General features: G+C 60.0%; 1 protein-coding gene across 1 annotated transcript in view; it reads right to left on the bottom strand.

Annotated features, from left to right (window-relative positions):
* Positions 1–305: 305 nt before the first annotated feature.
* The window catches only part of LOC107116781 (FXYD domain-containing ion transport regulator 6-like), a 19,672-nt gene continuing 8,494 nt past the window's right edge, over positions 306–11,483 (bottom strand). Inside the window, exons 2-8 of the mRNA XM_015418780.1 lie at positions 4,429–4,475; positions 3,228–3,291; positions 2,728–2,766; positions 2,550–2,624; positions 2,196–2,232; positions 1,490–1,542; positions 306–348 (exon numbers count right to left, since the gene is read on the bottom strand). Of these exons, the coding sequence (XP_015274266.1) occupies positions 320–348; positions 1,490–1,542; positions 2,196–2,232; positions 2,550–2,624; positions 2,728–2,766; positions 3,228–3,285 (291 nt within the window). The 5' untranslated portion in view covers positions 3,286–3,291; positions 4,429–4,475 and the 3' untranslated portion in view covers positions 306–319. The remainder of the gene's footprint in view (positions 349–1,489; positions 1,543–2,195; positions 2,233–2,549; positions 2,625–2,727; positions 2,767–3,227; positions 3,292–4,428; positions 4,476–11,483) is intronic.

Here is an 11,483-nt window from a genome sequence, read left to right as displayed (position 1 = left end):
CTCAGGGCAGCTCACATAGGGCACTAAGTGCATGTGATATAACTTTAAATACGTCAACAATTTTTATTATTGAGGCAAAATGAAATAGATTTTCATGGGCCCTAAAATTTCATTTCTTTCTGATGTGAGAAAAAAAGTAAAACATTTTCTTCAACTCTAAAAGTTCATTCTTTCCCTTCTGATTTTAAAAGAAATTAAAACAGCTTAGTGGGCCCTTAAAAGTATCGTGGGGCCCCAGGCACTGTGGGCCTCTCCTGTGCCTCCCAGACAAGTCATCCCCCCCCCGCCCCGCCCGGAAGTCTCACCTCAAAAGCTGATTTCAGTTCTCTGCCTTGGGGGCTCCCGTTGCTGGAAAACAAAAACAAAAACTCATGAGGGGCAGAGTCCCCGCAATACCCACCAGGGGCCCAATGTCTGCCCCACGCGACGGCCTCTCCCAAGGAGGGGACTGGGCAGACTCTGGGGCACCCCACGCCTCTCCCCTCCCTCTCTCCCAGCTGCGGTGGACACACATTTCCCCCAGGGGCTCTGTCGGTAGGTAGGGTGCCAGATGCAACAGGGGCAGCGGAGAACTGATCTGGTTTGGAGGAAGTTCCTGTCCCTGCAGGGAAGCCGAGGCCGAGGCCGCCGACTGCCGGTTTGGCCCCAGACACACCAACCAGCACCGGCTGTTCCTCGGAGGGGCTGCATCTCCACAGGGGCCCTGCCGAGCACACAGCGCAGGCCAGGCAGGCCCCACACCGGGCGTTGGCTCTGGCTCCGATGTCCCCAGGAGGCGGCTCCCCACCCTCCCCAAGCACTCCATGCAGCTCCTGGCCTTTCTCTGCCTTCTCGCCACTGCCCTAAACCTGCTTGGGGGGGGGGGATGTTTCGAGAAACGTCACCGCGTGGCCATGTGACCGGGAAGGCTTGTCCCTCCCAGATCCCTGCCCTTTCCCTGCCCCGACGCCTGGCCGTGGCTCGAGCACCCCAAGCGGCAGGGATGCCAAGCCGCCACCTGGGGCAAAGGGGGGACCACGGGACTCCCAGAACGGTGGCTGCTGACACATCACACGACAACCTCTCCGCCACCCCGCTCTTCTCCCACCGGCCCAGAGGCAAGGTGGGATGGGAGGCGCCAGCAGCGAGAGAGTGCCCATGCAAAGCGGGCAAAGGGCGTGGCTACCCAGGGGGCTTTTCAAGTTTTAAAAAACTCAGTAACTGACAAAGAGCTTCACTGCAGCATTACAGCCATCCGGAAGCTACTCCTCCACCCCCAGGGCAGGAAGAGAATGGCCACGGCAGGGGACCAGCACAGCGAGAATGTGGAACACCTGGCCACGCAGAAGCCCCCCCTCCCCCCCCACTGCCAAGGTGCCGAATCGACCCTCGCAGCAGCCACAGCACCAGCCGTCGCAGCAGCAGCAACACTCTGGAGACGCACTGGGCACTGACGGAGCGGCCAAACGTTCTCCCCACCACGAAAGGGCCCCCAAGGAAAGGTGGTTACCATTTGAGGCCATCAAGTTCTCTGCTGGGGCCGCCTCCTCGTCTCCCGGAGCCCTGAGGAGAGAGCACAGATTGGCGGCCGGGCTGCTGGGGGCGGGGGGGGAGTGCTGCTCTCCGCACTGGAGAGAGGGGGCCGTCGTGTCCGGGGGGGGGAAGCTGACTGGCTCTCCTTTGGGCAGGACCCAAAGCCACTTATATGACACTGTCCTCCCCTTCTCCCTTTTATCCTCCCAACAACCCTGTGAGGGAGGCCAGGCTGAGGGCGAGTGACTGGCCCGGGGGCATTTGGCCAAGCTCCCACGGCCACAGGGGGACCCCCCACCCCCCCAGGCCCTCTGCTCCTGCTCAAAGGCTGCAGCGCAGACTCTAGGCCGCCGCGGGGGGGGGGTCCATGTCCTCCCGGCCTCAGGGGGAGGGGAGGGGGCACCTGTGACTTCTGGGCATACAAGGGGCCAGGGCTCACCAGCCAGGCCCCCACCCTTCACCACTCCCAGTGACCTTCTGGCCTCCGACACATTTCCCATTTTTAAAACCCAGCCACCCTTGGGGGGGTCGGGGGGGGGGAGAGAAGTGATTTTATATGATGATCAGTGACCAGAGTCACCTGGTTTCTTTTTCACTGAAGCCTGGCTTCAGATTCATGGCGGAGGGGGAGGGGGAGGGAATGCCCCCCCCGGGCACCGCCACCCCCAGCACCCCATGCATACCGCGGCTTTTGGCTGAAGCTGCACCGACATCGTCTGCCTGGGAAGGAAGAACAGGCCATGAATTTGCGGTAGGGGGGGTCACCTCTGCACAGCAGGCCACTGCACCCCCCCCCAAGACCTCAGAGCAGCAGCCCTCCCCACTGAGAGCTTCTCGCCCCCTCTCCTGAGCAGACACGCGTGTGGGGGGCGGGACTGCCTGGCCAGCAGGTGGCGGAAGAAGTGCCCCCAGGAGTGTCCGTGGGGATCCACGGAATGGAGGGGGGGCAGCTGTGCCAGGTGACAGTGACACCCCCCCTCGCCCCAACCCGGGGCCTGGCGGCTGCTGACCTCGGGCCGACCGACCGGCTCACTCACTCAGTATCAGGAGGATCCCAACGGTGAAGAAGACCACAGCAAACACCAGGCCGCCGATCCGCAGGGTCTGGTAGTCTGAGGAGAGGCAAGGGAGAAGGGTCCGTACCCAGGAGGAGGAGGAGGCAGCCGCCACGGCCCGAAGGGAAATGCCCCCCACCGCCCGGAGGCTGGCACTCACCATAGTTAAAGGGGTCTTTGTCCTCCTTCTGATCAGTCACTGGAAACCAGAGAGAAAAACTCACTCGTGGACGGCCGGCGGCAGACTACAGACCCCCGACCCCCCCCTCCCCGTGGGCCTTACAGTGCTGGCAAAGGCTGCTGGAAGCCCCGTGCAGCACCCACAGGACCCCCTCGGGCTGGAGAGCCACCCGGGCCTTACAGCAAGAGGGCTCCACCGTCTCCGGCTCTTCCGCCCTGGGAGCCTCCTCCCTGAGCAGCCAGTCTGGGCGGGCGAAGCCCATGGGACGCACCCAGCCACAGAAGCCCTTGAGGAGGCGTCCCAAGGGGAGGGGAAGAAGCCTTTCGTCCAGGAGAGGGACAAGGGGGTGGGGTGGGGTGGGGGAGCAGCCCCCCCCGCAGCAGCCAGACCGCTCTGCATCTGCCCCTCCCCCAGGAGAGGGGGCCGGGGGCGGGGGAGTCATCTTGTTCCTCGTCTTCTTCTTCCGGACTGGCACTCACCATCTGCAAAGATGGCCGGAAGCAGCAGGGAGCAGAAGAAGATCAGTGAGGCCTCCATGGCTGCCTGAGGAGATAGAAGGCGGGACCCTGAGCCCGGGCCGGCCAGGAGGGGGCAAGCCAGCCCCCCACCCCCACCCCACCTCCGGTCGGGACGGCCCCGCCCGGGGCGCTCCTTTCCGCCCGGCACCCTGGCAGGGCCTCTTGCAACTCCCACTCGATTAGCCAGCCCAGAGAAGGCCTGCAGGAGGACAGTCACCCCTTCCCAAGGAAGACCACCGCCCACGGGGGATGGCGCATGACGCCCCCGGCTTCACCCTGGCAGCGGAGGAAGGCAGGGGAGGCAGGCTGGCACCGTGTGAGCCTCAAGGAGGAAGGCATGCCGCGGTCAAGGTGCCACTCCCGAAAATGCCCCGTGTCCGTGGCTGCCACGTGCCTCACCTCTGCGGGCAGGGGCACGGGGAGCAGGAGGCTAACTGGTGGGATCAGGGACCCCGGCCCCAAGCCACCAAGGCCCTCAGAGGTAACGCTGAACGGTGCCTGGACACGGATGAGGAGCACAGCGGCGGGAGGTCTCCGTTCCCAGCCTCCGGGGATCGCTTGGCTGCCACATTTTGGATCAATGGAAGTTTCCGGACAGTTTTCAAGGGCAGCCCCACACAGAGTGCATTACAGTAATCTAACCCAGACGTGACCAGAGCACGGATCTCTGTGGCCAGTTCATGCTTTTTGAGGAATGGCCATAACTGGCATGTCTCCATGCCGCAGAAAAGGTCTGAGCCACCCACTGTAGGCCAGGATCCAGCAGCACACCCGCGCTAGGAACCTGCTCCTTGTGTGTGTGGGGGGGAGCACCAGTCCCCTCCAGGACCGGCAGACTCCTCAGACCTTGAGCAGTTCTGTCACCCGGACACACGAAGCTGCCTTCGACTCTGCGGTGTCGGACCCCTGGGGGGGGGGTCTCTCAAGGCCAGGATGGTCCGCTCTGACGGGGGGCAGGAACTCTCCAGGGCCTCAGAGGGAGGCCTTTCACTCCCAATTCCTACCTGACCCTTTTAACCGGAGACCCCAGGGGTTGGGCCCAGGAGCTTCTGCATGCCAAGCGGACACTCTGTCACCAAGCCATGGCCCCTTCTTTTGTCCTTAGCACTGACCAACAGCACCCGAGTCTTGTCTTGGTCAGCTTCAGTTTATTGGCCCTTACCTTCTCCACGCACCTGTTCAGGTCTTCCACAGACTCACCCGACTCAGCTGCGAAAGAGAAAAAGAGCTGGCTGCCATGCACACGCTGAAGGCACCTCACTCCAAATCCCTAGACAACCACGTGGATGCTATGCAGCGGGGGGGGGGGACACACACAAGACAGAGCCCTGCAGGGGGCTACAGCATAGAGGCCCTGGGCCAAGTCGCAGTCTCCCGCCCCCTTTCTAGTATCCGCTGGCCGAGGAAGAGCAGAAGCCCCCAAATGTCCCCTGCTCCCCCCTCAGCCAGCCTCACAGGAAGGAGACCCCACAGTCGATGCCCAGGGAAGCTGCCAGAGTGGTCAGCGCTGCACCTCCCACCAGAAGGGCTTATTACCTCCCGCCCCCACTGACCATAGTATTGGGTCAAGGCTCCGTGGGGCGAGCCACACACAACAAGGACTAGACCACCCTCAGACAGTCTCCTGAGACTGGAGTGAACCAGCTGAGGCGTCTCAATTACAGCAAATGCAGATAATTTTATCTGCAAAGTACAATGCTGAAGTATCTTATTCCAAGACACTGAAAGGCTGGACGGCACATCCAATTACCATGCCCTCCCAATTTAGTATCGTCTGCAAATTTAATAAGCATTCTTTCTATTCCTTCATCCAAATCATTTATAAAGATATTGAACAAAACAGGTCCCAGGACAGATCCCTGAGGCACTCCACTAGTCATTCCTCTCCAAGAGGATGAGGAACCATTAACAAGCACTATTTGGGTGCGATCTGTCAACCAGTTACAGATCCACCTAACAGTCATAGGATCCAAACCACATTTTACCAATTTGTCAACAAGAATATTATGTGGAACCTTACCAAAAGCCTTACTGAAATCAAGATAAACTATGTCCACAGCATTCCCCTGATCCAGCAAGGTAGTAACTTTCTCAAAAAAAGAGATTAGGTTAATCTGACATGATAAAACTCAGGGGAGCAAGGAGGAGTGCTCTTTTGTGCTGAGTCCATCAGAGCAGACAGAACTAATAAATGAGGTCAGGAGGAGGTGGCCATTAACCATGTGCTGGCCTGGAGAGCTGGAGGAAGCTGCAAGGTAATGGTAAGTCTGTAGAGATCAGTAACTTCCCAAGCTAAGGAGCCTGTCCTATATTTCTGACATCTGATAGGGCATGTATAGAGAGAGGGACAGAGGAACTGTATTTTACCCATTTCTTTTTAATCCCTTGCTCAGTCTGGTGCTGTGCTAAAAGTATGATTGTAAACATTTCTTTTTAATAAATATAACTTTTGATGCTGGTAGTAGTTCTCTGTACCACATAAACCTCCGCCATCTAGGAAAGGCTATTTTAAAAGGAGCGCCAGTGGGAAGGCAGTCAGCTGGCAAGTGGCTATTCCTCCAGGGGCGCAGAAGGCAGTAAACGGTCCCCGTGATGACCAGGTACTGGGCAGCAGGAGAAACGACCTCAGAACTCGGGGGGGGGGGGGCTGCAGGCAATTCCTTACAAAGGTCAGGTGGTGGCAGCAGTTACCCGAGAGAGAAAGAAAAGCCTCTCTAGGTGTTGGGGAAAACCTTGAAGGGCAGGGTGGAAGAGGGCCATTCTGCCACAGCCTGGAATAAAAGAGGCCACTCACAACCCAGGAAAGGTCTGCTAGACGGCATTACGTGGACATTGGAGGTGATACGGTGAGCTCACTTTGCCACCATCACCACCATGGAGTGGGTACAATGATGTGCTTTCGCCCATGCTCGGCTGCAGTGGCTCCCAGTTTTCCTCCCCTTGTGCTCTAACCATCTGCCCACCTGTTACATCATGCCAAGGGGTCCTTTGTACACCACGGGGCATTCTGGCCTCTGCTTTTGGGGGAGAGGCTGCTCCAGAGCCATCATCTCTGCTTTCCACCAGTTGACCAGGGCGGCGGTAGGAGTGCTCACAGCCCAAGAACCGCCAAGAGGCCTCAGAAAACCTTCAGGGCCCCTCATCCTGGCTTCCCTGCCCCCGCCGAGCTCTCCAGCACCCGTGGGTGGGCCCAAAGCCTCACCAGACAATGGCTGCTCCACGAGGAAGGCAGGGTGGGAAATTCACCCATTACCCAGATGCCCCCTTGGTCCCCAGCAAAAGCCAAACCAGGCGCATGTCCCACTAAACACGCAGGGACCAGAATGTTCTGGGACCACAGCTCCAGGGTGGTCACGAGGTCGTGAGTCTTTCCTGCCGGCTCGGCCTCGACAGGAACGCTTGTGGGCCCAAGGGCAAGTGGCGGGGCTGCCCTCACCGCCAAGCCGGAGACACCCCCCCCTCAGGCTCAGCTCAGGCAGGGAGACCTCTCGGTCGCGGGGGAGGGTGGCGGAGGCACAACACCAACAGCCTTCCTGCCCTGCCCCGAGTCCCCAGCCTCAGACACGCCCACACACCCTCAGCACCCGGGGACTCTGGGAAACAAAGCACCGGGGGGGGGGCAGTGCCACGCAGGCCTGACAGACCACAGCCACGCCCCATCCCCATCCCCGCCCACCAAGCCCAGGCTGGCGCTCTTCCAGGAAGCAGGAGGCAATGCCCGGAGAGAGCCAGCCCCCCCCAGGTCTGCCTCTGGCTTGTGACCCGCCCGGAGCCCGCTAGCGGGGGAGGGCAGGGTAGAGATCAAATCAATAAATACAGAGAAGCAGTGCCGCTGGGTGCCCGGGAAGCACGGCAGAGTGCCAGGCCCCGGGTATGTCAAAACGCCCCTTTACAGTTGAGGAGACCGGACAGGAGACTCAGCAGCCAAAGGAAGGACCCGCCAACCCCCGTTTTAAAGGTCAAAGTGAATCTGCAATCCAAGAACCTTCTTTTGTCCAGGGGGCCCTGTAACTGTGGGGGCCCCACCTGACCCCCCTCCAGCTCCCTTGCTGAGCTGAACTCCCCAGTGCAAGTCCCCGTCTGCAAGCACCAGAAGAACCTGTGAGCCTTCTCTGGGTAACGGACGAACGGAGGTTTTTGGCCATTTTCTGGGCGTGGAACAGCGGTCACACAGGGGTGTGCGTGGCAGGGGGGAGGCATTGGTGAATCTCCTGCACTGTGCAGGGGGTTGGACTAGATGACCCTGGAGGTCCCTTCCGACTCTATGATTCTACCATTCCATGACTCCACCCCCCACCCTCAAGACAGCAGACCACTGGTGAGAGGCGCCACCACTCTGGGGCAGAGGCCACCCAGCACCTGGCAAGACTGGGCCCTCAGAGCCCCGTCTGGAAGCAACGCCTGGCAGGGCCCGGGAGGCTCTTGCAGGGCTCCAGACCAGGAGTCGAGCTGGCCACGCTCCTCCCACAGGCTCTCTTGCCATGGTGCGTCTTCCCTGGAAGAGCCCACTCCCCGCAGGCGAGCCGAGGGCAGGAGGGAACGAGGGAGGCTCTGGCTGGGCCCTCTCAGTCAGCCGGTCCGCCCTCCTTTCGCCAGGCAGAACTGTCGGCCTCAGCGGCTGGGGAGGGGGCACCTGAAAGACGCCCACCTTTTATTCCGCCATGACCTATCAGAGACAATCACCCAGTTCCCAGTGCATGAGGGGCACCCCCGCCTGGAGACCAACACTGGCCTCGCAGCTGCCTCCTCGAGGGACTTGCTTACAACCACCCAGACCCCGACTGAGGACAGCGGCTTCCCAACAAGTAGGGACAATCCCTTCACTCCCCAAAGGCGCCTCAAAGCGGCTTACAATCTCCTCTCCCTCCCTCTCCCCACAACAGACACCCTGTGAGGTAGGCGGGGCTCAGAGAGCTCTGAGAGAATGGTGACTGGCCCAAGGTCACCCAGCTGGCTGCATGTGCAGGAGGAGGAGTGAGGATTCAAACCCGGTTCTCCAGATTAGAGTCTGCCGCTCTTAAACACGACACGAGACTGGCTCTCGAGACACAGAGCCTGGGGCCAGATCCTGTGACACACCTGGATGCCACCTTTGTCCCCGCCCACACTCAAGCCATGCAGTCATATGACCTACGAACCTCAGCAGTACCCCCCCTGGGCTGCTCCCCCCCCCTGTGCCCCTCTACTGAGGGAGCCTCTGGGCCAGCCAAGCTCTTCTTCTCTGACTGCTGCTGAGGTCCTCTCAGCCTCCCGTCACCATTCTTCCAGTGAAGGATTTCAAAAGCAAGAAACTGCTGCAGTAGGGCTCCTTCGGAGATTTCATGCCACCCCCCTTCCCACCTTGAAGAAAGGCCTGGGGCTTCCAGCGCCTTGTTGCTGCTTCAGCAGAAACTAGAACGCCCCCCACCCAACCACTTTGTCAACTCCCGCTGTATTTTTCTTGATCAGATTTTAATTTTACATGACTATGTTTCACCAGATACTTCCTGAACTCCACAGCCCTTTGACCCCCACTGTGTATCCCCCCCCCAACCCTCCTACTTAAAATCTCCGCACAGGAAGGGTTCAGATTCTTATCCCCGAAACGCCTGTTAGTTGTTCAGGTGGCACAAGACTCCCGTTTAGTTTTCCTGCAACCAGCTCACCCTGCTGCTGCTGCTGCTTCTCAGGAAGGAATGCCACATCCCGGCTGGCGGCTTGGGGGGGGGGGGGGGGAGCCAGGGCCTCTGCCACTTGTGGGCTCAGCACCTCTGTCTGCGGGGGTCGCAAACACGGCTGCCAGCCTCCCCCACAGCAGCTCCTCCGCAAGCAGAGCTGTTGGCCAGCAGGCGCAGGCCAACCAGAAGCGGAGGGTAGAGATTCTGGGAGTGGATATGTTCAGCAAATCTCGTTAACTTGCACTTTACCCAGTTCCAGCACAGAATCTCGGGAATCTGGTTATGGAATAGAAAGAAAGCACTGCCCTCCCCCCTTCTGTGGATGCTGCATTCTAGAAAGCAATCCAGCCACGGGGAAGGCCGCATGTCAGTCCTTTGATTACGGTGCATCATCTAATCCCCTCTCAAGAGGCCTGCAGGGCCCCTGCCCCACTGTCCTGTTTGTCCCTCGTTTCTCCCTAAGGCTTCAGGGGGGGCTTCCCCCCCCGCAACGTGTTTTGCTCACCCTAGTAGTCCCAGAGGGAGCAAGACACATGTGTTGGGGGGGACACACACAAAAGAGTGACCAAAAGGACCGTGCGGAAGGAGCCCTGGAGCGGCAGAAAAGAGTAACCATTCCACCCCCACTTCTCCGCTTGCCTCCTGAGTCCAACCACAGAGTCTCACGTCTCGTATTGCAGGCAGGGGGGAGAAGGGCCTGGGGTCTTCATCCGGAAGGAAAACTGTGCTTCCTGGGTCCCAAGCCCACCGCCCAGGGGGAAGCCGGGCAGCGGCCACTCAGCTGTTCTCAAAGTGTCAGAGATCCAAATTTCCAAAACAGGTCCTTCCTCATGCGCCACGTGACCACATTCCCTCTCCCACACAAAGAACAGCGCAAAAAGGATGCCCACAGGCTGGAATGTCAAGCAAGCGAGCCAAGCTCCAGGAATAATTCAGGGCTCTGCTTCTGAGCTTCCTGGGGGATTCCAAACAAGGAGCCTTGCAAACACACACCCTTCTGCAAAGAGGGTGCCAGAGGGAGAAAATACCCTCTCCTGCAGAGAGCCCCTAACCCTAACCCTAACCCCTGCTTGCCAGAGAGCCCCTGGCAGAGCCTCTCCTCCAGACCCCCCCCCCGATCCTTCCGAAAGCGGCACAGGTGTTCCCACCCCAATGACTTCCAGGTACAGGCGCCTGCCCCCCTGTGGCAGCTGGAGGAATCGCAGCAGGATGGCTGGGAGAAGCAGGCCGGCTTTAGAGGCCCACTCCGCCACACTCCCCCCGCTTAGAGGTGCCTCTGGACCGTCACTGAGCTCCAGCCTTCTGCCCGTGTAAGAACACTTCTAGGCACGGAATCACCAGGTGTGTGTGTGGGGGGGGGAGGCAGCTGGCTGCTTGAGCTCTGTGCTGCAAGCCACGGCAATCTCCGGTGGGGTGCCCACCAACGCCATCTCCTGCGTCCCTCATTCCTGGCCAGGGAGAGAGGTTCCCCTCCCCCCCCCCCCCCCCCCCCGGAGCTTCCCTCGAGATGCAGGAGGGCCGATGAGTTGCGTGTGTTCCACTTCCGAGGCTGCGTTAGCCTGCTGCCCCAATTAATCAGACTTGTTATTTATTAAGTGCCCTTGCTTATATATCAAGGGCACACCAGCCCTCCTTCCGGCGTGTAATGAGGAGAGCAACTAGCAGGGATTTGGGGGGGGAGGGAGGGGGAGGCAGCCGGCAGATGCCCCGGGGCACAGGCTGGGGAGAAGGCCCCTCTTTCCAGCGGCAAGGAAGGAGGTGCGGCAACCAGGAGCGACACGTGTGGCAGGGAAGTCAAGCCGAGGAAGTCCCGGAAAGGGCCCATACTGGAGAGCAGGGGACTGAGAAGAAGGCAAAGGTGCCCAGCCGGGCAAAACATCCCAGCCAGGCCTCCACGGCAAGGGACTACTAGAGGGTCGAGGCATCGCTCGACACCCCTGTTTCCCAACTGGCTTCGAAGGAAGGATCAAGAACCAGGCCTGCCAACTCAGTGCCCCTTTGCCAACCTGTGAAAGCAGCCGTGTAGTGCAGGATCCATGTACCCACACACTGAACCCCCCCGAGAGAGAGAGAGCCCCTCTCCAAGCCGGGGGGTGGGGGTGGGATCCTGGCCAGTGCATGCAGGACTCTAGCAGGCCACAGGCTCGGGGGGGGGGCTGCCTGCTCTCCCCCCCCCCTGCCATGGGACCCTTCAGAGCAAGAGCTCTGCTGCTCTCCCATCCATGACCAAAAGGCCTGCCTGCACAGCGGAGATCTCCTCTTGGCATTTCTGCAGTGATCCCCACGACCCCTCCCTCTTCTCTCACAGCCAGGCTCCAACTCTCCGGGATGCCTAGTATCCTCACACAAAAGCTTCTGCCTTGAATAAAACTTCGTTGGTCTTTGAATCATACAATCACACAGAGCTGGAAGGGGCCACACAGGCCGTCCAGTCCAACCCCACCCACCCACCCCGCTCAATGCAGGATCGGCCTCGAGCATCCCTGACGAGGGTTTGTCCAGCCTCTGCTTAAGGACTGCCAGGGGGAGGAGGAGCTCACCACCTCCCGAGGCAGCTGGT

This window comes from Gekko japonicus, unplaced genomic scaffold, assembly GCF_001447785.1.
Source record: "Gekko japonicus isolate JY-2015 unplaced genomic scaffold, Gekko_japonicus_V1.1 scaffold1138, whole genome shotgun sequence".
NCBI classification, from domain to species: domain Eukaryota; kingdom Metazoa; phylum Chordata; class Lepidosauria; order Squamata; family Gekkonidae; genus Gekko; species Gekko japonicus.
This window is presented reverse-complemented; position numbering and strand designations above follow the sequence as displayed.